This window comes from Hyperolius riggenbachi, chromosome 3 (assembly GCF_040937935.1).
Source record: "Hyperolius riggenbachi isolate aHypRig1 chromosome 3, aHypRig1.pri, whole genome shotgun sequence".
Taxonomy (NCBI): Eukaryota; Metazoa; Chordata; class Amphibia; order Anura; family Hyperoliidae; genus Hyperolius; species Hyperolius riggenbachi.
The window spans coordinates 504,881,554-504,908,836 of record NC_090648.1 but is presented as its reverse complement, the minus strand read 5'-3'; the positions used below and the strand labels follow the sequence as shown (position 1 = coordinate 504,908,836).

The following is a 27,283-nucleotide window of genomic DNA, read 5'->3' as shown; positions in this document are numbered from 1 at the left end:
GCCAGGGACATGGGACACTACCACGGCACAAGAAACCATATAGGCAGGGGGTTGGTGGCGGCGAGGGGGTGACTTGGAAAACTGCCTATTTACTTTAAAGGATACCCGAGGTGACATGTGACATGATGAGATAGACATGTGTATGTACAGTGCCTAGCACACACATAGCTATGCTGTGTTCCCTTTTTTTCTTTCTCTGCCTGAAAGAGTTAAATATCAGGTATGTGACGGTTTCTATCCGGGTCGGACTGAGTCAGTCTATAGCATAACCCTCACTGATAAGGGATTACAGCCATAAAACACTTTCATGTCAGTAAATGGCTTCTGAGAGCAGGAAAGAGATAAAAAGGGTCAATAAATTCATAGATTTTAGCTCTGGCATACTTCAATGAAGGTGTCATTGAGCAGAGACAATGAAACAGTAAAAACTTAAAAACTAGATTTAAATATAAAATAAAGCTGTGGGATACCTAAAAAAGTCATTTGTAGGAGGAGGACGACAGATACAATTGTTTTTCTCATCAGTTTATTTTCACCTCGGATGTCCTTTAAATACCTAAAACATCTTCATACCTTGACTATGAGGGCCACATCTGTGGTGAGAGCTTGCACCCTGTGGAAGGTGGCTATTAGGTCTATCGGTAGGAATCCCTCTGAATCCATCCTTCTACGCAAGTAGAAATCTCTCTCTAGATTGTCCACACTGAAGTAGTATTCTCTGAAAGACATCACATAAAAACCCAACGGTTAAAAAAAAAAAAAAAAGAAAACACGAGTTCTAGAGCAAGATGAGATTATAGAGGAGAGTGAGAGAGAAAATTAAAGCGGTATTGTCACCATAAAAAAATCAAGTTTCAACAGCAACTGATCTGAGTGTATTAAGTGATAAAGATGCTAATCCTGCATTCATAACGTTTTCTGCCGTTATGGTTTGGAGTTATCACTGAAGCCAGAATAAAAATGGCTTTTTAGCTTATATTCAGCAGGGGCATGTTTGCCCCAGCTAAAACGCCGCTATCCCGTGGCATAACGAGGGGTCTTTACCCCCCAAATCCCCCCTGCTATCTCCGGGGAGCGCTTCCGTGTGAGGCAGGGCTATGAGCTGCGGCCCTGCCTCACACGCGTCTATCAGGGCGGATCTCTGCCTCTCCCCGCCCTTCTCAGCCTGCCTTCGCTGAGAGGGGCGGGGGAGAGGCGGAGATACGTGCTGACGCACGCATGTGAGGCAGAGCCGCAGCTCATAGCCCCGCCTCACACGGAAGCGCACAGGGCAGCAAAATCCACGGCCAATAAAGTCGTGGATTTTGCAAGGGGGGGGGGGGGAGGGTTTGGGGGGTAGAGACCCCACGTTATGCCGCAGGTTAGCGGCGTTTTAGCAGGGGCAAGCATGCCCCTGCTGAATATAAGCTAAAAAGCCATTTTTATTCTGGCTTCAGAGTCTCTTTAAAGGGGCACTACAGTGAAAAGCTGTAAAATTTAAAATATGTGCAAACATATACAAATATGAAGTACATTTTTTTCCCAGAGTAAAATGAGCCATAAATTACTTTTCTCCTATGTTGCCGTCACTTACAGTAGGCAGTAGAAATCTGAGCTTTGAACTAGTCCATCTCGCCATAGGGGATTCTCATAAGAAATTTTCCTTTATACATTTCACAGGAATCATAATGTGGACAGTGCAATAGATCTGTTATGCAAGTAGAACTAGCTTTTACCTACTTCTAGATGTGTTTTTTATTTCTAGATTAGCACGGGGGTCACTTGTTCTTTAAAGAGAACCAGAGATGAACAGTCTTGTATTTTACCTTATAAATCAGTGGGAACATGACAGTAAGCACCTAATCTGCTCTTTGTTTCATTGTTCTCTGTTTAATCTGACTGTTATCACCTCTGATAAGAATCCCCGACTGAGCACTCAAGTCTAGCTTTGCTACAGAAAGATTATAGCTGAGTCTGTCTTCTCTGGTGTCTTTTCAAGCCCAAGCCTGCCCCCTTGTGGCTCTGCTATAATGACTCAGCTATAATTATTCCCTGCAAAGCCAGACTGAATGCTCAGTCCGGGATTTTTATCACAGCTGACAACAGACACTTTTAGCAGTGAGGATGAAACAGAGAGCAGGGTAAGTGTTTTCTCTAATGTTCTTACTGATATATATGGTAAAATACACAAGGGTGCTTCGTCTCTGGTTCCCTTTAAAGCCCTCCCGGGTACTTCATGGTCTGTATACAAGGTCCCTTTAAACCACTATATAGAGAAGGACGACAGGAATTAAGTGCCCCACCCGGCTAGTTTTAGTGAGCACCCGGCTGTCATCAGCTCACCTCCTCCTCAGTTGTAAGCAGAGAAGCTCCAGCCCTGCATTCTGTTTTCTCGCCCCACCCGGCTACCTTTTCATGCCACCCGACTGAAAAATAATTCTGAGGAGAACACTGAATTATATATAAACAGTAGAAGATTCTGGTAATCTCTGCAGCCTTGTTCCCCCTTTTACATTTGAGATGGTCAACAAGACCGACAATTGTGAATTTTTTTGCAACTTGGAAATTGAAAAACCGCTGCAATCGATTGGTCCGTTTTCAACCTGCATAAAATCTGCATAAGGCCAGACTCATTAGCACCTTGCTAATCCTTCTTACCCTTATAAATACCGGTCTCTCCTGTTTAGGGCTGTATTTTTAAAGGGGAACTGAAGAGAGAGGTATATGGAGGCTGTCATGTTTATTTCCTTTTAAGCAATACCAGTTGCCTGGCAGCTCTGCTGGTCTATTTATCTGCAGTAGTATCTGAATAAAACCAGAAACAAGCATGCAGCTAGTCTTGTCAGATCTGACTTTAAAGTCTGAGCCACTGAAACACCTGATCTGCTGCATGCTTGTTCAGGGGCTATGGCTAATAGTATTAGAGGCAGAGGATCAGCAGGGCTGCCAGGCAACTGGTATTGCTTAAAAGGAAATAAACATGACAGACTCCATATACCTCTCTCTTCAGTTCCCCTTTAAGCTTTTGTTGGATTTGGTACTGCAGACACAGATGTATGTATTTGCATCTTTTTATTGGCTGACTGGCTGTCTGCGGACCAATTTCAATGGCAAGTTGCTGTATTGGAGCGAGCAATTGCTTCCTGTGTTTGACGTTATAGATTCCCTACAGTTTACATTTATTTTGTGGGGAAGATCAATGAGATAATTTTTTTTTCAAGCTAATGCCAATTTTTTTTTTCTTGAAAAATTTGTATGCTTGAAAATGGACCAATCAAATCGATTAGACTGAGTTAAAAAGAACCCAAGGAGGTGAGGGACATGTTCCCAGCTTCATGACATGCCTCTGAAAAAAAAACCCTTTCCCCATTTAGCGACAATTTTTGTCGCCATCTTGGAGGGTAATGGGAGGCGGAGGATTCCTTGCTCAAACGCCCACTGGGGGCGTTCCTGCAGGCTTTCCAGAGCTGCCATTGGTCAGCTCTCTCTGGCTGCACCACCAGCCTCCCTGCATGCTGTAAATGAGAGACAAGTTCTCCTTCCAGTGTCGTGACCCAGAGTTCACGAAAATGGGCCCTAACAAGCAAACTGAGCAGAGGGTATGGCGGTTACCTGATCTGCCCAGCACCCCAGATCAGGTACTCACCCACCTCGGGCCATACATCTTTCTAGTGATGAGCAGATTCAACCGAGACACAAATCTCTCTCCAATTGAATCTGATCAGAGAGAGATCTGTCGGCTGCCCATATACAGCGGGTCAATTCCCAATCAATTTCAGTGCCGTCGGTGTGTATAGCACTAATGGAAGAGCAGCGGATTCAGAAGACAGATGGGCACAGCGGCACAGGACAGGTTTTGTATAAACAAACACATGCACAACATTTACACACTGGGGAAGAGCGCCGGGAGTTCTGTTGTGGTCGCCCTGATCTCTTGCCGTTACCGCTGCGCACCCGATCGAGCAAGTCAGCCCTACATCTTGCAGCAAGTCCGACCGATTATGTGATCTATTTTAACCCACAATTGGTTGAATCATCGATCGGGCATGCACTAGGTGGCACAGATTTTCATCTGATTTGATTACAATCAAATCGAATGGTCAATCGGCGGACAAGTCGCCGGATGTATGGCCACCTTTAGAATTAATAAAAAGCTGTTGAATGAGCTGCAGATTCTGCGTTTCCGGACTTGACTCACATTTGCCTCTTGATGTAATCTTTCAGCAGCTCCTGATCCACGCTGTACAGGTCCGAGCTGCTCATGTTGTCGTAGTAGTAGGTGATGTTGCTGGGGTATTTTTGACCCCGGGGGCCATCCGTACCTTCGAACTTCCTGTAGCCATACTGGTAATCAAAGTGAGCTGTGAAATGTGAAAGCCAAAAGACAGGAATGAGCGTTTCTGTAAAAAGACGTGCGTAAAAAAACAGCAATATACGATGTCACCATCTATACACGGCAGCTTACATCGCACGCCTCCTCGTCCGCGGCCCCGCCCTCTTCCTCGCCCGCGACCACGCCCTCTGAAGCCCCCGCGGACAGCTCCTTCGCTCTTGACACTAGAGGTGTCGTCGTAATCCGGCCAGTCCCTCTCCTGCTTGTTGTCCGGATACCAAACTGTGTGAAGACAAAATGCACCATATATTAATTACAGGGCATTTAAAACAATTTACAATCATGGTTAGTACAATTGTTTAATATTTTCCTGACTAAAAAAATAAATGCATCACTAATGAAAATGTGATATTTGGATAGAGCTCCCCCTACTGGTATTGTCTGGTAAGCTTTGACGGAAAAGCCTCTTAAGCAGCAGGGCTGCAAATAGGACTATAGGGTCTTCTTAAAGGGAACCAGAGACGAAGCACCCTTGTGTATTTTACCATATATATCAGTAAGAACATTAGAGAAAACACTTACCATGCTCTCTGCTTCATCCTCACTGCTAAAAGTGTCTGTTATCAGCTGTGATAAGAATCCTGGACAGAGCATTCAGTCTGGCTTTGCTGGGAATGATTATAGCTGAGTCATTATAGCAGAGCCACAAGGGGGCAGACTTGGGCTTGAAAAGTCACCAGAGAAGACAGACTCAGCTATAATCTTTCCGTAGCAAAGCTAGACTGAGTGCTCAGTCGGGGATTCTTATCAGAGGTGATAACAGTCAGATTAAACAGAGAACAATGAAACAAAGAGCAGATTAGGTGTTTACTGTCATGTTCCCACTGATTTATAAAGTAAAATACAAGAGGGTGCTTCATCTCTGGTTCTCTTTAAAAGTCCCAGAGGGTCGAGACTGGGCATTTTCTTCTTGTAATGCTGGACAAACTGTTGAGGGCCCAGGATTTAAATGGAAAAGGAGGTGCTGAGGGGCGTGGTCAATTTACAAACAATCAATCATTAACCCTCTGCACTCAGACACTCGCAGCAAGCTGGACCTTTAGCAATGATAAACACAACTTGAATGCACGTTGTATCCGGTTGCACTAATGGAGGATATTTCGCTTCCAAAATAGTTTGCATGGAAAAGCATTCTGTACTAAACCCTTTCACCAGCGCTGAGGTTCCCTACCAAGTCAAAAGGGTCCCTACTCTACCCCCACCAGCCAGCAAGAAAACATTTCATGCTCATGAACCTGAGATTTACGCTGAGACCGGTCTGGTTCTACCACTTTAGAAAACACATGCATGCACATAGATCAGTCTAAAGGATCATGGGGGGGGGGGGGGGGGGGCAAAGAGGGGGACAAGGACTAAGAGGCATGTGATTGTGCGCTGAACATGCCTCGGTGTGCTATTGAGATTTAAAAATGCCGCCTCGGGTTCTCTTTAAAATGCTTTTTAGTAGTGGGCTCTGGGGTTACTTTACTTTAATAAGAATATTTCAGTGGTTCTGGCTCAACATCACAGCGTACCGCAATGTCCAATAACCGGATTAGTTTAACTGCGCTTACCTGACAATTAAAAATTCCACATCCTGTAACTATAACCTTTACCAAATAAAAGGTTATAAATATCTGCTGGGCAATCAAACAAGTAGAAATATACAAGAGAGCTTTCCGGTCTGTGCTGATCATGTGGCCCGGCACAGAGGGTGGCCGGAGGAGGCTTATCTCGTCCGCAGTCACTGGAACCGGATAACTAGGTGAAGGAAGGAGCTGTTTGCCATTTCAGTTAACCTGTTCTCACCAGATAAGGTCGGTGTTAGGAAGGTCTGGCTGATCTCACTGCTGCACAAGCATTATAAAGGACCTGAACTCTTGCACAGGACAGAAGGAAAACAGAAATGCACCCTGTATGTATTCAGAGAGTTTAGCCTGTCTAATTCCCCTTCATCTGTGACTAATCACCACTGTAATTTGATCTCTCAGCTGTGTCAGGTCAGAAATCCTGGCAGTCATAGGCAGAGCAGCTAATTTGTAAACGCAGGATGTTAACCCTATCTCTACTTCCAAGAAAGCAGGAAGTAGACACTGCAGATTTATTGCAGTTGTAACAAAAATGTTTCTCTGTAAAGGTTATTATGCTGCTGTTATCTTTTAGAGCAGAGAGGAAGTTCTGAGTTTAGGTCTGCATTAACGTAAATAAGGGTGATTTGAACAAGGTTGAATGGAACCTGAAGAAGAATATGGATGCAGCTATATTGATTTCCTTTTAAGCAATACCAGTTGCCTGGCTGTCCTGCTGAGCCTCTATCTCTAATACCTTTATCCATAGACCCTGAACAAGCATGCAGATCTGATGATTCTGACAATCTTACAAGAATAGCCACATGCTTGTTTCAGGTGTGTGCTTCAGACTCTACTGCAGCCAGAGAGAACAGCAGGACAGGCAGGCAACTGGTATTGTTTAGGAGGAAATAAATATGGCAGCTTCCTCGCTTTAAATTCCCTTTAAAGGGAAGGTCCAAGCAAAAAAAAAAAAAAAAATGAGTTTCACTTACCTGGGGCTTCTACCAGCCCCATGCAGCCATCCTGTGCCCTCGTAGTCACTCACTGCTGCTCCAGTCCCCCGCCCCCAGCTAGTTCTGCTTCTACCAGCCCCATGCAGCCGTCCTGTGCCCTCGTAGTCACTCACTGCTGCTCCAGTCCCCCGCTGGCAGCTAGTTCTGCTTCTACCAGCCCCATGCAGCCATCCTGTGCCCTCGTAGTCACTCACTGCTGCTCCAGTCCCCCGCTGGCAGCTAGTTCTGCTTCTACCAGCCCCATGCAGCCATCCTGTGCCCTCGTAGTCACTCACTGCTGCTCCAGTTCCCCGCCACCAGCTAGTTCTGCTTCTACCAGCCCCATGCAGCCATCCTGTGCCCTCGTAGTCACTCACTGCTGCTCCAGTCCCCCGCTGGCAGCTAGTTCTGCTTCTACCAGCCCCATGCAGCCATCCTGTGCCCTCGTAGTCACTCACTGCTGCTCCAGTCCCCCGCTGGCAGCTAGTTCTGCTTCTACCAGCCCCATGCAGCCATCCTGTGCCCTCGTAGTCACTCACTGCTGCTCCAGTTCCCCGCCACCAGCTAGTTCTGCTTCTACCAGCCCCATGCAGCCATCCTGTGCCCTCGTAGTCACTCACTGCTGCTCCGGTCTCCCGCTGGCAGCTTTCTGACCTCGGAGGTCAGGGTCGAATTGCGTACATTTTTACACATTCCCGCTAGTGCAGTAACATTAACACATACATTTTTACGCGTTAGTGGTGCAACGCGTACATTTTTGTTCCTGCACTAGCTGGAATGCGTAAAAATCTATGCAATGTGGCCCTGACCTCCGAGGTCAGAAAGCTGCCAGCGGGGAACTGGAGCAGCAGTGAGTGACTACGAGGGCACAGGATGGCTGCATGGGGCTGGTAGAAGCAGAACTAGCTGCCAGCGGGGGACTGGAGCAGCAGTGAGTGACTACGAGGGCACAGGATGGCTGCATGGGGCTGGTAGAAGCAGAACTAGCTGCCAGCGGGGGACTGGAGCAGCAGTGAGTGACTACGAGGGCACAGGATGGCTGCATGGGGCTGGTAGAAGCAGAACTAGCTGGCGGCGGGGGACTGGAGCAGCAGTGAGTGACTACGAGGGCACAGGATGGCTGCAGGGGGCTGGTAGAAGCAGAACTAGCTGCCAGCGGGGGACTGGAGCAGCAGTGAGTGACTACGAGGGCACAGGATGGCTGCATGGGGCTGGTAGAAGCAGAACTAGCTGGTGGCGGGGGACTGGAGCAGCAGTGAGTGACTACGAGGGCACAGGATGGCTGCATGGGGCTGGTAGAAGCAGAACTAGCTGGCAGCGGGGGACTGGAGCAGCAGTGAGTGACTATGAGGGCACAGGATGGCTACATGGGGCTGGTAGAAGCCCCAGGTAAGAGAAACTAATTTTTTTTTTTTTGCTTGGACCTTCCCTTTAAGGAATCTGATTTTCAAACATACTTAAACCACCTTGAAACTGCGCCAGTGGCAGCTTAAAGAGGAACCCCAGTGAAAATAATGTAAAAAAAAGTGCTTCATTTTTACAATAATGTATAAATGATTTAGTCAGTGTTTGCCCATTGTAAAAGCTTTCCTCTCCCTGATTTACATTCTGACATTTATCACATGGGGACATTTTTACTGCTGGCAGGTGATGCCAGTGGAAGGAGGTGCTGCTTGGTTTTTTTTGGGCAGCTGTAAACAGCTGTTATTTCCCACAATGCAACAAGGCTCCCACAGTGTGATGTCAGAACCATGGTCCTGACATCACCACAATATCAGCCATACAGAACCCCCCTGATGATCCATTAGTGAAAAGGAAAAGATTTCTCATGGGAAAGGGGGTATCCGCTACTGATTGGGATGAAGGTCGATGCTTGGTTTACGGTTTCCTTTTAAGCCTCATGTGGTGTAGGATTAACTACACCATCTCCTGATACAATCATGTGTGCCCAACACTGCTGAACTCAGCTGAGTGCCATGCACTGGTGAGCCCCTGGACATGTGATCACTGGGAGCCAATCAGAGTGCAAATGTAAAAAAACATTGCCCTCCCCATACCTCCCAGTGGCTACCCTGAGTCAAGGAAGGTCTACCGCTCCTGGCTTTTTTTCCACCCTGAGCCTGACTTGGGGTTACCGCCAAGGAGGTTAAAATACACGTGTGTACATGCATCTAAAATGTACATTTGCCTCGGGGTAAAATGCACTATATATTACGTTTTTCCTATGTTGCTCACACAGCAGATATTACTAATTTGACATTTCTGACAAGTTTTGGACCACTATCTTCTCATGGAGGAATCGTAGTATTTCATAATATTACAAGCTTTACAGTCTGCTCAGATTAAGCTACACAACTGCACCCCCGACCGCGAGTAACCCCACACATCACAATTCTGATAGAACGCAATTTAAACCTAATGAATTGTAAAATCAGGTCGGCAGGAAACCTCATTGGCCGTCAGTCAGCTGGTACCTTTGGGGTCGGTCCGGTTCAAGGTGTGCCGCTGCTGCTCATTCTGCCGGTTGTTCCTCGAGGCGGTTTTATCTCGCGGTCCTTCTGGTTTCATCTCAATCTGAAGAGGAACCCATTTGTGTTTGTTTCCTGTTGTGGAAAAGACGTTTAAATACAAAAATAACATAAAACAACAAAAATCAGCCGATTTTCTCTAAATTACGAAGCATACAATGGATCATACGTAACTGGTGTCTCATTGGCCAGTCCATATCCTTTCCCTGCCCCAGAGGAGCAGCGTTGTGACCCAGGGATCTAGCAAGTGAAAGTGGGCCAGTGCAGCCCACGGGAGCAGAGGTTTTTTTGCGGCTTCCTGATCCGCTCAGCCCCAGATCAGGTAGCCTAATTTTATTTTTTTTGAGCCCACCTCTAGCTCTCTCTAACACACACGGGGTGACACCGGTTGGGGGTCAGTTGGCCGTCACGATATCGAGCATTGTGCAACCGATAGATTTTCTGCCGTTCCCGGTCAATCGATTTGACCGATTTCATCCAGAAAATGGTTCAAAAACTGATCAGACGGCCATATTGCTACAACAAATCTAATTCGAAAAATTATCGAATTGTGTCTACCGGAACTCAATATTGAGTAATGTATGGGTTCCCTTTCACGCTTCAGACCGGAAGTTCAACATACCTGTGGCTTCTACCAGCCCCCTGCAGCCGCCCTGCTCTGTCACAGATCGATCCTCCAGTCCCTCGCCGCAATCCTCTTCTGGCCCAGTTGATGGTCAATGCGTATGTGTTGCTGCACGCGTCCTTGATCACACTCCAGCCACGTGATCAGGAGGTGCGCAGTCCTGGACCGCATATCCAAGTGACAGAAGGTCACTGCGGGGGACCGTATGATTGATTTGGTCACTGCGGGGGACCGGATGATTGATTTGTCCCGGCGCAGGTACAGGGCGGCTGCAGGTGGGCAGGGAGAAGCCGTCCAGTTTAGGTTCCCTTTAAAATTGTCTGAGGTGAGCCTGAGGAGGAATGGGACAGAACGACCGGCCCTCCCCTTCACAAAGTGATAAGCACATGAGTTAGATTGGAATTGAACCTTGACTAGTAAAAACAGACGCCCACACGTTTGCTTTACTATGCAAATACAGCCCAGAACATGACACGGAGGTAACCAGGTTTCAGGAATGCTGTGCTATCGAGATGATGCAGCACAATCAGCCTATGTCTATATTAATGACATTTAGTAATGCCCATCTACCCCAAAACCTCCCCAATGCTAATTAGGGACCCCCTTACCCAAAAGCCCTTTCCACTCCCCCACAAAAATTCATTGAACATATGCTAATCGGACATCCAAAGGGTCCCCACCATCTACTGGAGGTGTACCAATTCTTCCACACAAGTACGTATGAAATTGCCACAAGGAGACTTGGGCGCAGGATACAGTCGATATACAGCTCACCCTGCTCCTGCACAAGTCCCGGCGGTGTTCATTACTATTCCCCCTCCAGGTCCACGTGGATGGTGGGAAATGATGCAATTCGGCATCCAGCTATTGCTGGCGGCCGAATTACAGTGTTTTAACCACTTACCGCCGATAGGCGTCGGCAGGTCGAAGTGGTGTTACCATGGAAACGGCTGTTCCATGTCAGTTCACGGAGGGTGTCTCCGTGAGCAGCCTGCGAGCCTCCGATCGCGGCTCGCAGGCTAATTGTAAACACGCGGGGAAGAAATCCCCGCTGTTTACATCAATACGGCGCTGCTGCAAAGGCAAAGGAATTGATTCATGCAGCTCTTTCTAAGCATGCGAGAATGGTGAAAGCTGATCAAAGGGCGCACTTGGCGCGGCGTACGGCGCTCAGAAGTGGACGAGTTCACCGACCCCGATGGAGAAATCTCTGGATAACACAACACAAACCACAACGCCAGCACTGTGCATTCACCAACCCATAAATACAAAGGGTACAGCGGTACCTTTCTTCTTGTGAGCCGATCTCTGGCCGTCATCGTCGCCATTCTTCTCCTCGCTGGACTCGTCCGACTTCACCCTTTGGTTCTCTTTCCCATCTCCGCTCTCCTCCTTCATGTCCTTCTTAATAAAAGGCTTCCGGGAGGGCAGAAGCTTCTGAGTGGGCTGCACGGGAAACCGAACAAACAGGTTAGAGCGGAGCTGAACTCAGAACTTCCTCTCTGCACTAAAAGATAAGCAACAGCATAATAACCTTTACAGAAAAACACATCTTTGTTACAGCTGATACAAATCCTGCAATAAATCTGCAGCTTGTCTACTTCCTGCTTTCATGGAAGCAGACATAGCTGTGTTTACAAATTAGCTGCTTAATAGATTAAAGTTGTTGAAGACACGTGAATCTGTGTCAACTTCAATCGTTTAAAGGGAACCTAAACTGAGAAGGATGTGGATTTTTCCTTTTAAAACAATACCAGGTGCCTGAATGGCCTGCTGATCCTGTGTCTCTAAGGGCTCTTTCACATTAGGGCAGATTTTCTGCGTTTCAACGCAAAGGGTAAAGTTTGCGTTACCCAAGGTGAAATGAAAGTCCATAGACTTTCATTTTAGCTTTCACATATAACGCAGCCTTTTTATGCGTTGCGTTACACTGCACCCAGGCGCAGTTTTTCGGCTGACGCTAGCTTTATGCGTTACAATGTTAGTCAATGTAAAACGCACACTATGCGCGTTTTTAATCCGTTAACGCAGGCAATCAGTCCCAGAATGCAACAGAGGAACAATGTAGAAAGTTGAAAACTAAAAGAAAAAAAAAATACCTGCGTTTTTCTATGTGCTGTAACGCATTGAAAACGGATTAAAAACGCACACTCACTGCAGTGCAACGCATATGAAAACGCATACAACAAAACGTATGCTTTGAGCGTTCTCCAACGCAAGCTCTGATGTGAAAGAGCCCTAACACTTTTAGCCACAGCCCCTCAACAAGCATGCAGATCAGGTGCTCTGACTGAAGTCAGTGGATTAGCTGCATACTTGTTCTAGGGTTCTGACTCAGACTACAGGTTGTCCCCGACTTATGCTGGATACACATGGTTCGTACCCGCACTCGATTCCCGTCGATTCGTTTATTTCCGACATGTCCGATTCGCGTTTCGATGGATCGTTAGGTCGATTTGCCAATCATCGAAATGCGCTCGGAAATGTTCGGAAATAATCGAATCGTCGGGAATCGTGCGGCGCATTCGATGCGGGAACGAACCGTGTGTATTCACCATTACGAACTACCCGCCAATACGAACAGCATGGATTTGGTTTCCATGGGAACAAGTAAAAAAAAAAATTCAAATTGGACTTGTAGTTTTTGAGAAAATCTGTTTTAAAAAAATTTAAAGAAAAAATGGCTTTTAAACTTGTATAAGCAGTCACAGAGGGCAGGTGTGACACTGGAGGCCCAGAGGGGCACAGATGAGGTACAGGGGACAGATGTGACACAGAGGGTGACACTGGGGGCACAGGGGACAGAGATGGCACAGTGCTCCGACTTAAGTACAGATTCAGGTTAACAACAAACCTACAGTCCCGATCCCATTCAGTAACCGGGGACTACCTGTACTTTGGTAAGAAGATCAACAGGGCAGTGGTCAAAACACCTCTCCTTATCCAATCACCACTGAGGTGAGCAGGGGAGGTGGTGAATGAGGTCAAGTGATGAGGATAAAGCTCCTCCCACTCTCCTGCAATATCACACTTTGCACACATATCTGAGTCACATGACAAATAGAATTTCTCTGGAATGGATGCATCAAATGTCAAAATTGTGTGTGTGCTCTATTCAACTTTAAAGACAATTAAAAAAATCCAGGGGGGGGGGGGGGGGGGACTGGGGGGTCATGGGCTATTAATGAAAAATTGAAAGAGGACAAACAATGTATCAAAATATTAGATTTCATTTCCGCCTTTAATAACATTCGCCCCTATGTGGCATAAACCAGTTCTCAAAGTAAAACATTGAAATTCAATGCACATCCTAGAACTGCCAATTTAATATGAACAAAATTACATCTGGATTGCACTGAGAGGGGGGAAAAAAAAAAAAGCGTTGAAATTTTCTTTAGTAAGACTGTAAAATTGCACGTGGGAAGAGGCAGCAAGGTGCACTGGCATTTTGCGCACACATCATATGGTACTGAGTATCGCAGCAGTCCGATAACTGACAATGCAAAGTTAAGCTGCGTACACACGTCCAACAAGCACACAACCAACCGCCACGACCTGTATGTCCACACAACCAACTCATTTGCATACTGCGCACACAAGCGTAAAGACAGACTGCACGATACGCACACACTCAAAACAAGTACAAGTCGTTCAACCGACACACGCAACCAACTGCACGATATCAGCCCAAGAGTCGTGCGAGTAGATCGGACAGTTGTATCGGGCAAATCGCCTGTTATCAGTCGCTCGTTTAGCAGTTTGTGTGCGTACACATGCCCGATTATCGCCTGACTTTAGTCTGCTGGGCGGTCCGTATGTAGGAGCCGTTAAATACTAAGCGAGCATCGATGACGTGAGAATTACTCCAGCGTTCGTTATCGGCAATCAATTCCTGGGCGTACACACAACTCGATAATAAACCGGCCCCTAATGGCAAGTCACAGCGGCAAATCGCTCGCAGCCTGCGTCCGAACGTGTGTGCGCTCCTGAAAGTACCTGTCTGGGCTCGCAGCCTGCGTCCGAACGTGTGTGCGCTCCTGAAAGTACCTGTCTGCGCTCGCAGCCTGCGTCCGAACGTGTGCGCTCCTGAAAGTACCTGTCTGCGCTCGCAGCCTGCGTCCGAACGTGTCGTGCGCTCCTGAAAGTACCTGTCTGCGCTCGCAGCCTGCGTCCGAACGTGTGCGCTCCTGAAAGTACCTGTCTGCGCTCGCAGCCTGCGTCCGAACGTGTGTGCGCTCCTGAAAGTACCTGTCTGCGCTCGCAGCCTGCGTCCGAACGTGTGCGCTCCTGAAAGTACCTGTCTGCGCTCGCAGCCTGCGTCCGAACGTGTGTGCGCTCCTGAAAGTACCTGTCTGCGCTCGCAGCCTGCGTCCGAACGTGTGCGCTCCTGAAAGTACCTGTCTGCGCTCGCAGCCTGCGTCCGAACGTGTGTGCGCTCCTGAAAGTACCTGTCTGCGCTCGCAGCCTGCGTCCGAACGTGTGTGCGCTCCTGAAAGTACCTGTCTGCCCTCGCAGCCTGCGTCCGAACGTGTGTGCGCTCCTGAAAGTACCTGTCTGCGCTCGCAGCCTGCGTCCGAACGTGTGTGCGCTCCTGAAAGTACCTGTCTGCGCTCGCAGCCTGCGTCCGAACGTGTGTGCGCTCCTGAAAGTACCTGTCTGCGCTCGCAGCCTGCGTCCGAACGTGTGTGCGCTCCTGAAAGTACCCGTCTGCCAGCTGCAAGCACGAAAATCCACCTTCCACTACAGGAGAAAGAACACTGTCTACAAACTAACCCTGAGATAAAAGCTACTGTCACCAACGTGCTGCACTACTACTACCAGCAACATCACATGCCAGTAACGGAGAGACATACAGCGGGAATATTATACATGAGGGGCATGCTCTGTAGATTAGGGGGGGAGGGGGGACAGATAAAGACAGATTTTCTCTTTCGAAGCAAATGACCGCACGTCTTTTCTTACCTGTGTCCTCAAACAGCTAATGAAACGTGAGCCCTGCACATGTGCCAGGCCGGCCACTCTACCCCGGGGGAACTAAAAATAGAGCTGGAGGTGAAGCAGTCACCCGGAGAGCGGCGCTGCCGGCTGCGCGGGAGCTCCCAGAATAGAGCCGGCCAAGCGACAGGCCTGGCAGGAGGAGAGCGGAGGAGGGCAGCCCTAAATGGAAATCCTGCATCGGGGGAACCTGAGCGAGCTATTCCTGGTGTCACTGCGAGCGTGACCATCCTTCGCTGGGTGATCCAGATGCAGGCGTGCCAGACTTCCTGCCCGGTAACCCATCCTGGGCTGAGCGCTAGCGCAGATCGCTAAAGCCCCGGGATGGGGGCAACAAGCTCTATAGCAAAGTCTTACTACATCGCAATGCAGAATAGAATCTGGGGACAATGCATTCATGTGTGTGAAGCCCTGCCCCCTCCTCAATAAATTCCAGCCCTTTCCCTGGAACGCTGCAATCAGCAGGTGAGTGAAGCCATGCCCCCTCAATAAATCCCACCCCTTCCCCTGGAACGCTGCAATCAGCAGGGGAGGGAAGCCCTGCCTTCTCGATGAATCCCCACCTTTCCCTGGAATGCTGCAATCAGCAGGGGAGGGAAGCCCTGCCCCCTCATTGAATCCCACCCCTTTCCCTGGAATGCTGCAATCAGCAGGGGAGTAAATCCCTGCCCCCTCGACGAAACCCACCCATTTACCTGGAATGCTGCAATCAGCAGGGGAGGGAAGCCCTGCCCCCTCGATGAACCCCCCCACCCCTTTCCCTGGAATGCTGCAATCTGCCGGGTTGGTAAGCCCTGCCCCCTCATTGAATCCCACCCCTTTCCCTGGAATGCTGCAATCAGTAGAGTAAAGCCCTGCCCCCTCAATGAATCCCATCCCTTCCCAATCAGCAGGGGGAATAAAGCCCTGCCCCCTCATTGAATCCCACCCCTTTCCCTGGAACGCTGCAATCAGCAGGTGAGTGAAGCCACGCCCCCTCGGTAAATCCCACCCCTTCCCCTGGAACGTTGCAATCAGCAGGGGAGGGAAGCCCTGCCTTCTCAATGAATCCCCACCTAGAAGCCCTGCCTTCTCAATGAATCCCCACCTTTTCCTGGAATGCTGCAATCAGCAGGGGAGGGAAGCCCTGCCCCCTCGATGAACCCCCCCCCCCCCCTTCCCTGGAATGCTGCAATCTGCCATGTTGGTAAGCCCTGCCCCCTCATTAAATCCCACCCCTTTCCCTGGAATGCTGCAATCAGCAGAGTAAAGCCCTGCCTCCTCAATGAATCCCATCCCTTCCCAATCAGCAGGGGGAATAAAGCACTGCCCCCTCAATGAATCCCATCCCTTTACTTGGAATGCTGCAATCAGCAGGGGAGTAAAGCCCTGCCCCCTCAATGAACTCCACCCCTATTCTTGTAGTGCAGCAACCAGCAAGGTAGTAAAGCACTGCCCCCTCAGTAAACTCCACCCCTATTCCTGGAGTGCGGCAACAAGTGGGACTACAGGAGAGCGACCGTCCAGTATCCGGCAGGACCTACAGCATTGAGCGGGGACGTTGAATTCCCTGCAGGCCTATATGGTGGCTGCAGGAACAACCACCCACCTTTGTGAATATTTCTCATATATAATCTCCTCCCCCCTATAAATAATACTGCACCATTGGGCTTCTGGTCTCTCCTCACTTCTTGTTTAGGTGCTCTTGGTCCCGACAACCACCACTAAAAATTCCAGGTTGATGCAAATTAAATGCTAATTTTGCAGCTTGGAACCAATCAAATGCATCTGAGGACTTTCCAATAACTTTCACCCTACAGTCAACTTTGGCGAGACTTCAGTGTCTGCATGACTACCACTAAATCATCCCACAAACATGAAAAGACGACCACAGGCCAAGTCACAGGACCACAGACCAAATTGGGACAAGATGGAAACCTGTCTCCAACCACAGTCTCCCCCCAAGATGAGCAGGTGCTGGAAGACTCTACCTACACCCCCCCCCCCTTTACTACACAAAACCAACAGAGCAGAGCACATCCATGTATAGGAAATATTTCAGACGATGCAAATTTGGTTGCAACTGGTTTGCGGGTTTGAATCGAAACACACTTGCAGCAGGTTTGAATTGAACCAATCAAACACACAGCAGATTTTGGTCAACTTTAAAGTCATTGTCATTTCCATCTTAGCATCACATAGATAATCTATACGTGAATATTAGGGTCGGGCAGAAATTTAGACAAATATGCAAATTTTGGACAGGAAATCGCAACGGCAGCAGCAAATCAAAGCTAGCAGCTGATTATGATTATTGGCCCAGTAGCTGATAAATTAACACAGTTACCAATTCACTAGTTCATTCTGATAAAAATTGGTGACCATCTACATACTAAAGCGAGTTTTTGCATTTTCCCATTTGTCTGCCCTTTAATAGTGTAAATATTCCACTCAGCAGGTTAGATGGCAACTCCGCCAACACGCACCTCAGCTGACAGGAATCTATGGAGACCGCTATGTGCCCGTTTCATGGAGACATTTCAAAAACTGCTAATGAGCGCCATCTGGTGGATGGAGGGAGTGCTGCGCCTTAAAGTATACCTAGCCTAAAGGCAGCCATACACTGGTCGATTGCCACCAGATCGACCAGCAGATAGATCCCTCTGTGATCGAATCTGATGAAAGAGGGATCTATTGGCTGCCTACACTGCAAACAGATTTTGAATAGATTTCACTATGAAACAGATTCACATTCTGTGGAGCTGTCGCCACCCCCCTCTCCCCCTGCATACATTACCTGATCCGGCCGGCGCAAGTCCCCCGGTCTCCACAGTCTCTTCTCCGCTCTGGGCTTCAGCTTCACTTTACTTCCTGTCGGGGGAAGTTTAAACAGTAGAGGGCGCTCTACTGTTTAAACTTCCCCCGACAGGAAGTAAGTGAAGCCAGCCGGAGCCCAGAGCGGAGAAGCGACACGCGCCGGCGTAACAGGTAATGTATTACCGCTTGCGTCGGTCATTCGTACACCACTATCAACGTACTCCCGACCCGCCGGTGATCGAGCGAAATTTTCCGCACAGACAGATCGACGGGATCGATCGATTTCGGACGGAATCAGCGTTTGCACATAGATTTCATAGCAAATTCGATCATAGTGATCGAATCTGTTGTGTATCGGTGGGAAATCAAGTAAGTGTATGGGCACCTCTAGATGGCAACCACCAGCACTCTCCTCAGCTGACAGGAATCTATGGAGACCGCTATGTGCCCGTTTCATGGAGACATTTCCAAAACTGCTAATGAGTGCCATCTGGTGGATGGAGGGCGTGCTGGGCATTAAAGGATACCTAGGCTAAGACAAAGATACCCAAGGTAAGCAAATAGGTATGTTCATGTTGGATCCACATACCTCTGTATGTTGTCCGTTCCTCTCCTGGTTCCCCCGGTCTGCGTAATTACTACATCAAAAATGTGACTTTTGGCTAAAGTCAAATTTTCAGACAGGAAGAGGCGGGCTTGCCGTGATGTTCCCCGCCTATAACTCTCCCATTCCCTCCTCTTAAGGTGAGTGAATGGGGCAGGGAAGAGGAGGAAACATCACAGCAAGCCCGCCCCTTCCTGTCTGAAAATGTGCCTATAGCCAAAAGTCAGATTTTCAAAGGAGTGATTACAGGAATCAGGGGAGGAGGAAGAAGCAAAGAGACAACACATAGGTATGTGGATTCAGCATTAACACACATCTGTACTTACCTTAGCCTCAGGTCAGGTGTAGCGATGGTCAATGAGATGCAAAGAATTGAGTCGACGCAGGATTATGCAAATTTTGTATGCAAATTCATGCAGCTTAAGAATGCACCAAATTGTACCTCAGCAGGATTTGAATGGTCCATGTTCAAGCTGCATACATTTGCATACAAAATTTGCATAATGCTGCATCAACTCGAAATTATTTGCACCTCATTGGCCATCGTTAGTCAAGTTTGCTTTAAAACAATGTTGAGGCGAATGCCAGCATAAAAAGTGCCGTATCCCACAAAGCACATTTCTCCAGTCCTTTTAACCTGCTGGGCGTTTCAATTCCCGCGGGAGGGGTTTTTTTTTTTTTCGCCCGATTTTTTTTTCCTATCATGTAGCTAGCCTAGCGCTAGCTACATGATTCTCCCCTTCCTCCTCTCTCCCTCCCCACCCTTCTGATCGCCACTGGCGATCACGCCCATAAGGAAATTCCGTTCTGAACGGGATTTCCTTTAGGGCTTCCCCCGTCGCCATGGCGACGAACGGAGTGACGTCACTGGGACTCCCGATCCACCCCAAAGCGCAGCCTGGCAGCGATTGGCCAGGCTGTGCACGGGGTCTGCGCGGACGCTCTTTCGCGTCGGGTATCGGCGGCAATCGGGGCAAACACGCAGCTAGCAAAGTGCTAGCTGAGTGTTTGAAAAAAAATAATTTATCAAAATCGGCCCAGCGGGGCCAGAGCGGTGCCCTCTAGCGTCTCTGTACGAGCACAGCTCGTCCAGAACGCTAGGGAGGTTAAGAGTGAGCGCACTAGTTTGAGAAAATTAAAAGCTCGTAACCACCACGCGATTCTCCAGACGATTTCTCCGACTGGTATTTATTTTTTGAGCTACAAGTGGTCATTTTCACAATCTCCCGACGTGGCTACAGGCATGCAATTGTGCGAATGACGTTTAGTGACGCGCCGATGACTGTCACTGCGGATTGGATCTTTAAAGGGAAGGTCCAAGCAAAAAAAAAAAAAAATGAGTTTCACTTACCTGGGGCTTCTACCAGCCCCATGTAGCCATCCTGTGCCCTCGTAGTCACTCACTGCTGCTCCGGTCCCCCGCTGGCAGCTTTCTGACCTCAGAGGTCAGGGCCGCATTGCATACATTTTTACGCATTCCAGCTAGTGCAGGAACAAAAATGTATGCGTTGCACCACTAACGCGTAAAAATGTATATGTTAATGTTCCTGCACTAGCGGGAATGCGTAAAAATGTACACAATGCGGCCCTGACCTCCGAGGTCAGAAAGCTGCCAGCGGGGGACTGGAGCAGCAGTGAGTGACTATGAGGGCACAGGATGGCTACATGGGGCTGGTAGAAGCCCCAGGTAAGTTAAACTCATTTTTTTTTTTTGCTTGGACCTTCCCTTTAAGATCCCCGACTACTCCATGCAAAGTACCGCGATCACTTGACTTCCCGTTTTTGCCTGCCATGCGCAGTCGCGATCAAGAAGAGGAAGTCGAAGAACTTTTTCACCAGCTTTTTAATACTTTTATCAACTGCAGAGTGCAGAAAAGTAATTTTAAAGAGAGGATGAAAAATTATCTCCCAGGAGAAAGCTTGAGAGGAAAAGTAAATTAAATAAGGCCCTAAGTACCACAAACATGGAATCACCGCATGAACAAAACGTGACCACGGCCAATAAACTCACCGGCGTGCTTTTATGCGCAATCTCTCCTGGAGTTGGCCAATTGGTGGCATCACCGAAATCGCCAACCTGTAAAGAGAGAAAATAATGAATGGATAAGGCTACATCTTAGCTATGGTGTCATCTTGACTATTTATGAACAAAGAGCAGAATTTAGCACTGAACACTGCGCAGACGTGCTGCTGGGCTCTCTGCCAAGCAACCCATTTTATTCCATGCAGAGGGGTAGAGGAGATAAGGAGCAGCAGTGGTCACACCAATCGCAAACAAAAATACAAACCAGCTGAGTAATTCTGTTATCCAGGATTGCTTAAAGTGACAACTGAAGTAAGAGTAATATGGAGGCTGCCATATTTATTTCCTTTTAAGCAATACCAGTTGCCCGGCAGTCCTGCTGATCCTCTGCCTCTAACACTTTTAGCCACAGCCCCTGAACAAGCATGCAGCAGATCAGGCGTTTCTGACATTGTCAGATCTGAGAAGATTAGCTGCATACTTGTTTCAGGTATACGATGTATACGATTCAGACACTACTGCAGCCAAATAAACTAGCAGGGCTGCCAGGTAACTGGTATACTTTAAAAAAGCAACAAACACAATTGCTAACTTCCAGTCAGAGCAATATCCTGCCTCTGAGGCAGGATATTGCTCTGGCTGGAAGTTAGCAATTGTGTTTGTTGCAGTTGGCATTCAGTTTAGAGGTGGTGGGGTGAGTTCCCTGGAGGTGAGAGGTCCAGGGCTTGCCCACACTTCCCTCTAGGTGTCGCATGGTGGTTTGGGGGCCCCAGTGAGTGAGAGAGACCTGGGGCCCCTGGGCTGTCATGTGGACCAGTGTTTGTGATACTTTAAAAAAGGTAATAAACATGGTAGCCTTTATATTCTGCTGACTACAGTTGCCCTTAAAAGAGAACCCCAGGTGGTTTGGGGATCAGATGGGACACACAGACATGTTCTATGCCTCATGACATGCCTGTGTCTCCGCACCACCGCTATGCCCCCCCCCCCCCAGATTAGCAACGTTATTTGTCACCATCTCGGAGTTAAACACAGGGGAGAGAGATTCCTGGTTTAACCTCCTGAGCGGTATGGACGAGCTCAGCTCGTCCATCACCGCCGGAGGCTGCCGCTCAGGCCCTGCTGGGCCGATTTTTATCAAATAAAGTGCAGCACACGCAGCCGGCACTTTGCCAGCCGCGTGTGCTGCCTGATCGCCGATTCGCCGCGAGCAGCGGCGAAAGAGGGCCCCCCTAGCCGCCTGAGCCCTGCGCAGCCGGAACAAAAAGTTCCGGCCAGCGCTAAGGGCTGGATCGGAGGCGGCTGACGTCAGGACGTCGGCTGACGTCCATGACGTCACTCCGCTCGTCGCCATGGCGACGATCTAAGCAAAACAAGGAAGGCCGCTCATTGCGGCCTTCCTTGTTTATTATGGGCGCCGGAGGCGATCGGAAGAACGCCTCCGGAGCGCCCTCTAGTGGGCTTTCATGCAGCCAACTTTCAGTTGGCTGCATGAAATAGTTTTTTTTTAATTAAAAAAAAAACCCTCCCGCAGCCTCCCTGGCGATCTCAATAGAACGCCGAGGAGGTTAAAGAGGAACTCCAGTGAAAATGTAAAAAAAATGCTTCATTTTTTACCATAATTATGTATATATGATTTAGTCAGTGTTTGCTCATTGTAAAATCTTTCCTCTCCCAGATTTACATTCTGACATTTATTACATGGTGACATTGTTACTGTGGGCAGGTTATGTAGCTGCTCCTAGCTGTTTTGTCTGTTAGAGACAGCTGTAAACAGCTATTTCCTGTCTGTGAGCCTTGTTACATTGTAACAAACTGCCAAAAGTACCGCGGTACTCAGAGCTTCTTGTGGGAGGGGTTTCAGCACAAAATCAGTCATAAAGCGCCCCCTGATGGTCTGTTTGTGAAAATCAATATATTCCTCATGTAAAAGGGGGTATCAGCTACTGATTGGGATAAAGTTCAATTCTTGGTTGGAGTTTCTCTTTAAACTGCCTGCCAGGGGCGTTCCTGCAGGCTTTCCAGAGCTGCCATTGGGCAGCTCTCTCCCCCTGGCCGCGCCCCCTGCCGCTCCCCTGGCTCCCTGCATGCTGGATGAGAGAATCAATCTCTCCTGCCAGCGTCGTGACCCAGAGGTCACCAAAGTGAAATTGGGCCAGTGTGGCCAACCCCTGGATCAGATAGCCTATATTTTTTTTTTTTTTTAAATCTATGAGCCCACCTTGGACTCTCTAACCACTTTGGCGATATTGACGTGCTCAGCTCATCCATTACCGCTGCGGTGGATTGCTCAGCCCCTGGAGGGTCTTTCTGCACCAAATGTTCGGAGGGGGTGTAGCTAGCACTTGGCTACCTAAATCACCCCTCCGATCACCGCCGGCCCGCTCTGATCCCCCCGATCGCCGCTGTTTTTGCTTATGTATGCCACACTGCAGCGGAGCTGGCGGATGGGAGGAGGACGGCGTGGGACATTACTACTACAGGGGGCTGATAGACGCCCCAGGTAAGTGTCTGTTTTTACCCACAGCACCCCCACAGAACTCCTTTAAAGAGGAACTCCAGTGAAAATAATGTAGTAAAAAAAGTGCTTCATTTTTTACCATAATTATGTATAAATGATTTAGTCAGTGTTTGCTCATTGTAAAATAAAATCTTTCCTCTCCCCCATTTACATTCTGACATTTATTACATGGTGACATTTTTACTGTGGGCAGGTTATGTAGCTGCTCCTAGCTGTTTTGGCTGTTAGAGACAGCTGTAAACAGCTATTTCCTGTCTGTGAACATTGTTACATTGTGGCAGTTTGCCCAGAGTACCGCGGTACCAGAGCTTCTTGTGGGAGGAGTTTAAGCACAAAATTAGTCATACAGCGCCCCCTGATGGTCTGTTTGTGAAAAGCAATATAGGTCTCATGTAAAAGGGGGTATCAGCTACTGATTGGGATAAAGTTCAATTCTAGGTTGGAGTTTCTCTTTAATGTGTAGAAGATTACAAGACTTATTCAAGTAACCGTGGAAGGGGCATTGGGTACAACTATAGAATCCAATCAGAATTCACAGTGTTGGAGGCAGATCAGTTTAGCGTCCCTAGTAAACCATTCAGGCGTGAGATTATGTACTCAGCAAATTCCTCCTTCCAGGAGTTAGCTGAATAATCCTGCACAAGTCAGGCATTGTTTGTACAGACCTGACCATTAGGAACATTATAGGGCCCTGACACACCGGAGAGCGATTTACAGGCCATTTTCTTTTTTTTAAAGAGTAACTGTCAGGCTGCAGAAGCTAATTTAAACCTCTATTCTCCTGTGTTAAACAGTTTAGAAGGAAGCCAAAAAGGCATTAGTGAAGATAAAAATCTCAGTTACCTTTGATGTGTGCTTATCAGCAAACTGTTAGACCTAAGCAGGACGCAAGCCGCATACTATACTGCAAAGCATTCTGGGGCCCTCCCCTCGGCTGCTAATGAGACGTTACAGCAGCTTGTAATCAGTCCAGCGCGTAGCACTGATAAATCTCTGGGCAGAGTACACTGCAGGAGTCCGCTATTGTTCCTAGCCACATGGCTCATTAATATTCACTGCACACTGTTATTTAGTACCAGCTTTTCTGTGATCAGGAAGCAGGCAGGACATGACGACACATTTGACAGAAAAACATGGAGCCTGCCATGAGCTGTCAGGAGCATCTATCTCTGCATATACTATATACAAATTCTGTGAAATCCAAACGTGGACAGTGAAATGCATATGTAATGTAAGTACAGCCAAACTTTAGCTACTGATATATGTGTTTATTTTCTCTGAGACCTTATACCTAACAGCTCCTCTTTAAAAAAAACTATTGACTTATATAAAATTGCAGTAAAATCTCAGCAAAATTACCACGATCACGATTTTTTTTTAAAAAGACGCAATTCTGGCTTTTTTTGATCCAAAGTCAATGGAAGCGTGTTTTTAGAAACAAAAATGATCTGCAAAAATGTTCTCCGGTGTGTCAGGGCCCTTAACCTCCCCGGCGTTCAATTTCCCCAGGATTTCTGTGCAAAAAGTGATCCAATTAATTTATCAAATTTTTTTCCTGTAACTTGCCAACATGTATCAAGCAAGGGTCTAGTATACAGTGCAGGAGAGTATTGACGTGTATGCGCATCAATACTGTTAACAGCATGTTCTGTATTGACGTGTATAACCGTCAATACCGCTAGGGACCTTCACTACCTAAGGACCGCGTCACGCCAATGGGCGTGACCACGGTGGCAGTCCCAGGACCGCTCCTTCAGTCTCCCAGCGGCAATCGGCGCTCTGAGAGTGTTAGACGGCGAAACCACCGCCTAATTATCAGTACAGCGCTGTGATCTAAGGCAGCGCTGTGATCTAAGGCAGCGCTGTACCGGGGATAGCCGTGTGACACGGCTGTCCCCTCCTGAGGCTCAGGGGTGATCCGCTGTCATATGCTGGGCATAGACGGTTCGTTTTATATTATCAATAGAGCCGCTGATGGCTCGATTGATAATATTCAACCTGTCCGATCACCGCGGCGGGTCGACACCGCGCTCGATCCCCGCGGGGCGGACAATGGTAGAAACGAAACGCTGATAAGGAAGTGATTGCGGGGACCGATCCGCGTGGACGAGCGGTGACATAAACGAACCGTCTATGCCCAGTAATAGGCTGAAGCCTATGACTGCTGATCACAATAATTGGCTGGCGGGGGAGGGAGGGTTTAGTGTAAAAAAAGAAAAATTTACAAAAACAAACAAACATTGGGGGAGCGATCAGACCCCACCAACAAAGAGCTCTGCTGGTGGGGAGGAAAAAGGGGGGGGGGGGGTCCAATCACTTGTGTGCTGTGTTGTGCAGCCCCACAGCTGGGTCTTAAAGAAAATCTGTAACAAAAAAAATTCCCCAGGGGCGGTACTCGCCTCGGGTGGGGAAAGCCTCCGGATCCTATAGAGGCTTTCCTGTCGTCCTCTGTCCCACGGCAGGGGGGGGGGGGGTTAAAGCCTTAAGTGGATCAAACAACTTTATGCAAATTGTCATGCAATTTGTGTGCAGACGGAGCACTCAAGGGCAGTTGCTGCTGATCTGGCGCAATCCCAAACTGCATACTAAGTACAAGAACGTTTGCATGGTGTCAGAAAGTACTGTAGGTCTTTAGTTGTGTAGTTCTGTATCAGAGGGCTCACCTTGCTTCCTCGCCTCGTCCGGGGAATCCCGGCCTTCACCACCTTGGCAGGAATCGGAGGGTCTGCAGGGAGAGAAGAGAGGGGTCACAATACAATCATTGGGACACTGAGATACTCTGAGAAGTCAAAGCAAATCTGTAATGTCATTTATAGGACACCCGAGGTGAAAATAAACTAATGAAATAAACAAAATCTATCCTCCTCCTAAAAATGACTTTTTAACATATTCCACGGTTTTATTTTATATTTAAATCTACTTTTTAAGTTTTTACTGTTTTATTGTTTTTGCTCAATGACACATTCATTGAAGTATGCCAGAGCTAAAATCTATGAACTATTGACCCTTTTTATCTCGTTCCTGCTCTCAGAAGCCATTTTCTGCTAGGAAAGTGTTTTACAGTTGGAATTTCTTATCAGTGAGGGTTAGGTTCTAGTCTGACCCGGTCCCAACCCGTATAGAAATTGTCACTTGCATAACTTTCAGGCAGAGAAAGAAAAAAAACACATCCTAGTTATTTGTGTGCTAGGCACTGTACATACACATGTCTATCGCATCCTGTCACCTCGGGTATCCTTTAAGGACAACTGAAGTGAGAAGGATATGGAGGATGCCATATTTATTTTCTTTTTAACAATACCAGTTGCCTGGCAGTCTTGCTGACCTCTTTGGCTGCAGTAGTGTCTAAATCACACGCCTGAAACAAGCATGCAGCTAATCCATTCAAACTTCAGTCAGAGCATCCGATCTGCTGCATGCTTGTTCAGGGGCTACTGATAAAAGTATTCAAGGCAGACGATCAGCAGGGCTGCCAGGCAATGTGCATGGTTTAAAAGGAAATAGAACAGCCTTCTTCATATACCTCAGTTTAGGTGTGCTTAAAAAAAAAAAAAAACCAACAAAAAAAAAAAAACCCACAACAACAACTTATTTCAGAGACTACAAGGAGGCATTTTTACAGCTCATTGGATGGTGGTCAAGTGAACTATTTGCTGATGCTAAACATCTGGTTGCTCCGAAAAAAAATCAACAAAACCCTTTATAGGAGAATGTATCTATACACACTACTCATCTCTGAGGAATGGTAAGAAGAGGCTGCAGACCTTCCACAGTATACAGAATGGGAACAGGTTCAGAAGGAAAGGCCATATTTACAGAGTTCAAGAACAAACTGCACCAGCCTATAGGACACACACCAGTCCGTTCATTCCTAATGCATTCATAGCATCACACTAACACCATACACTTATTTGGTGGGCAATTTTATTTTGAGACATTAACCACTTCAGGATTCTGCGTACGCTTAACTACGCCCCTGAATCCTGAAGTGGATAGCATGGAAACGGCCGCAGGGTGTCTCCGTGAACACCCTGCGAGCCGCTGATCGCAGCTCGCAGGGTAAATGTAAACACACGGGGAAGATCTTCCCCGGTGTTTACGTATATACGGCGCTGCGCAGCAGCAGCGCCGTAGAGGAGATCGGCGATCCCCGGCCTCTGATTGGCCGGGGATCGCCAGCATCTGATAGGCTAAAGCCTATCCTATCCGGCGCAGGACGGCTTTCCGTCCTGCGCCGCACACAGGGGACGGGAGAGGGAGGGAAGGAGGCAGAGGGA

The 27,283-nt window shown here is 47.9% G+C and overlaps 1 protein-coding gene across 4 annotated transcripts in view; it reads right to left on the bottom strand.

Annotated features, from left to right (window-relative positions):
• Window positions 1-27,283, bottom strand: part of LARP1 (La ribonucleoprotein 1, translational regulator) — a 118,182-nt gene that overhangs the window by 28,196 nt on the left and 62,703 nt on the right. For 3 of the 4 annotated variants that reach the window (XM_068278348.1, XM_068278349.1, XM_068278350.1), the window contains exons 2-8: window positions 25,670-25,731; window positions 20,474-20,539; window positions 11,354-11,513; window positions 9,389-9,517; window positions 4,445-4,594; window positions 4,178-4,340; window positions 574-718 (exon numbers count right to left, since the gene is read on the bottom strand). In XM_068278348.1, coding sequence (XP_068134449.1) covers window positions 574-718; window positions 4,178-4,340; window positions 4,445-4,594; window positions 9,389-9,517; window positions 11,354-11,513; window positions 20,474-20,539; window positions 25,670-25,731 — 875 coding nt within the window. Of the gene's footprint in view, window positions 1-573; window positions 719-4,177; window positions 4,341-4,444; window positions 4,595-9,388; window positions 9,518-10,064; window positions 10,364-11,353; window positions 11,514-20,473; window positions 20,540-25,669; window positions 25,732-27,283 lie in introns of those variants that run through there. The other variant, XM_068278351.1, reaches the window with a different exon arrangement.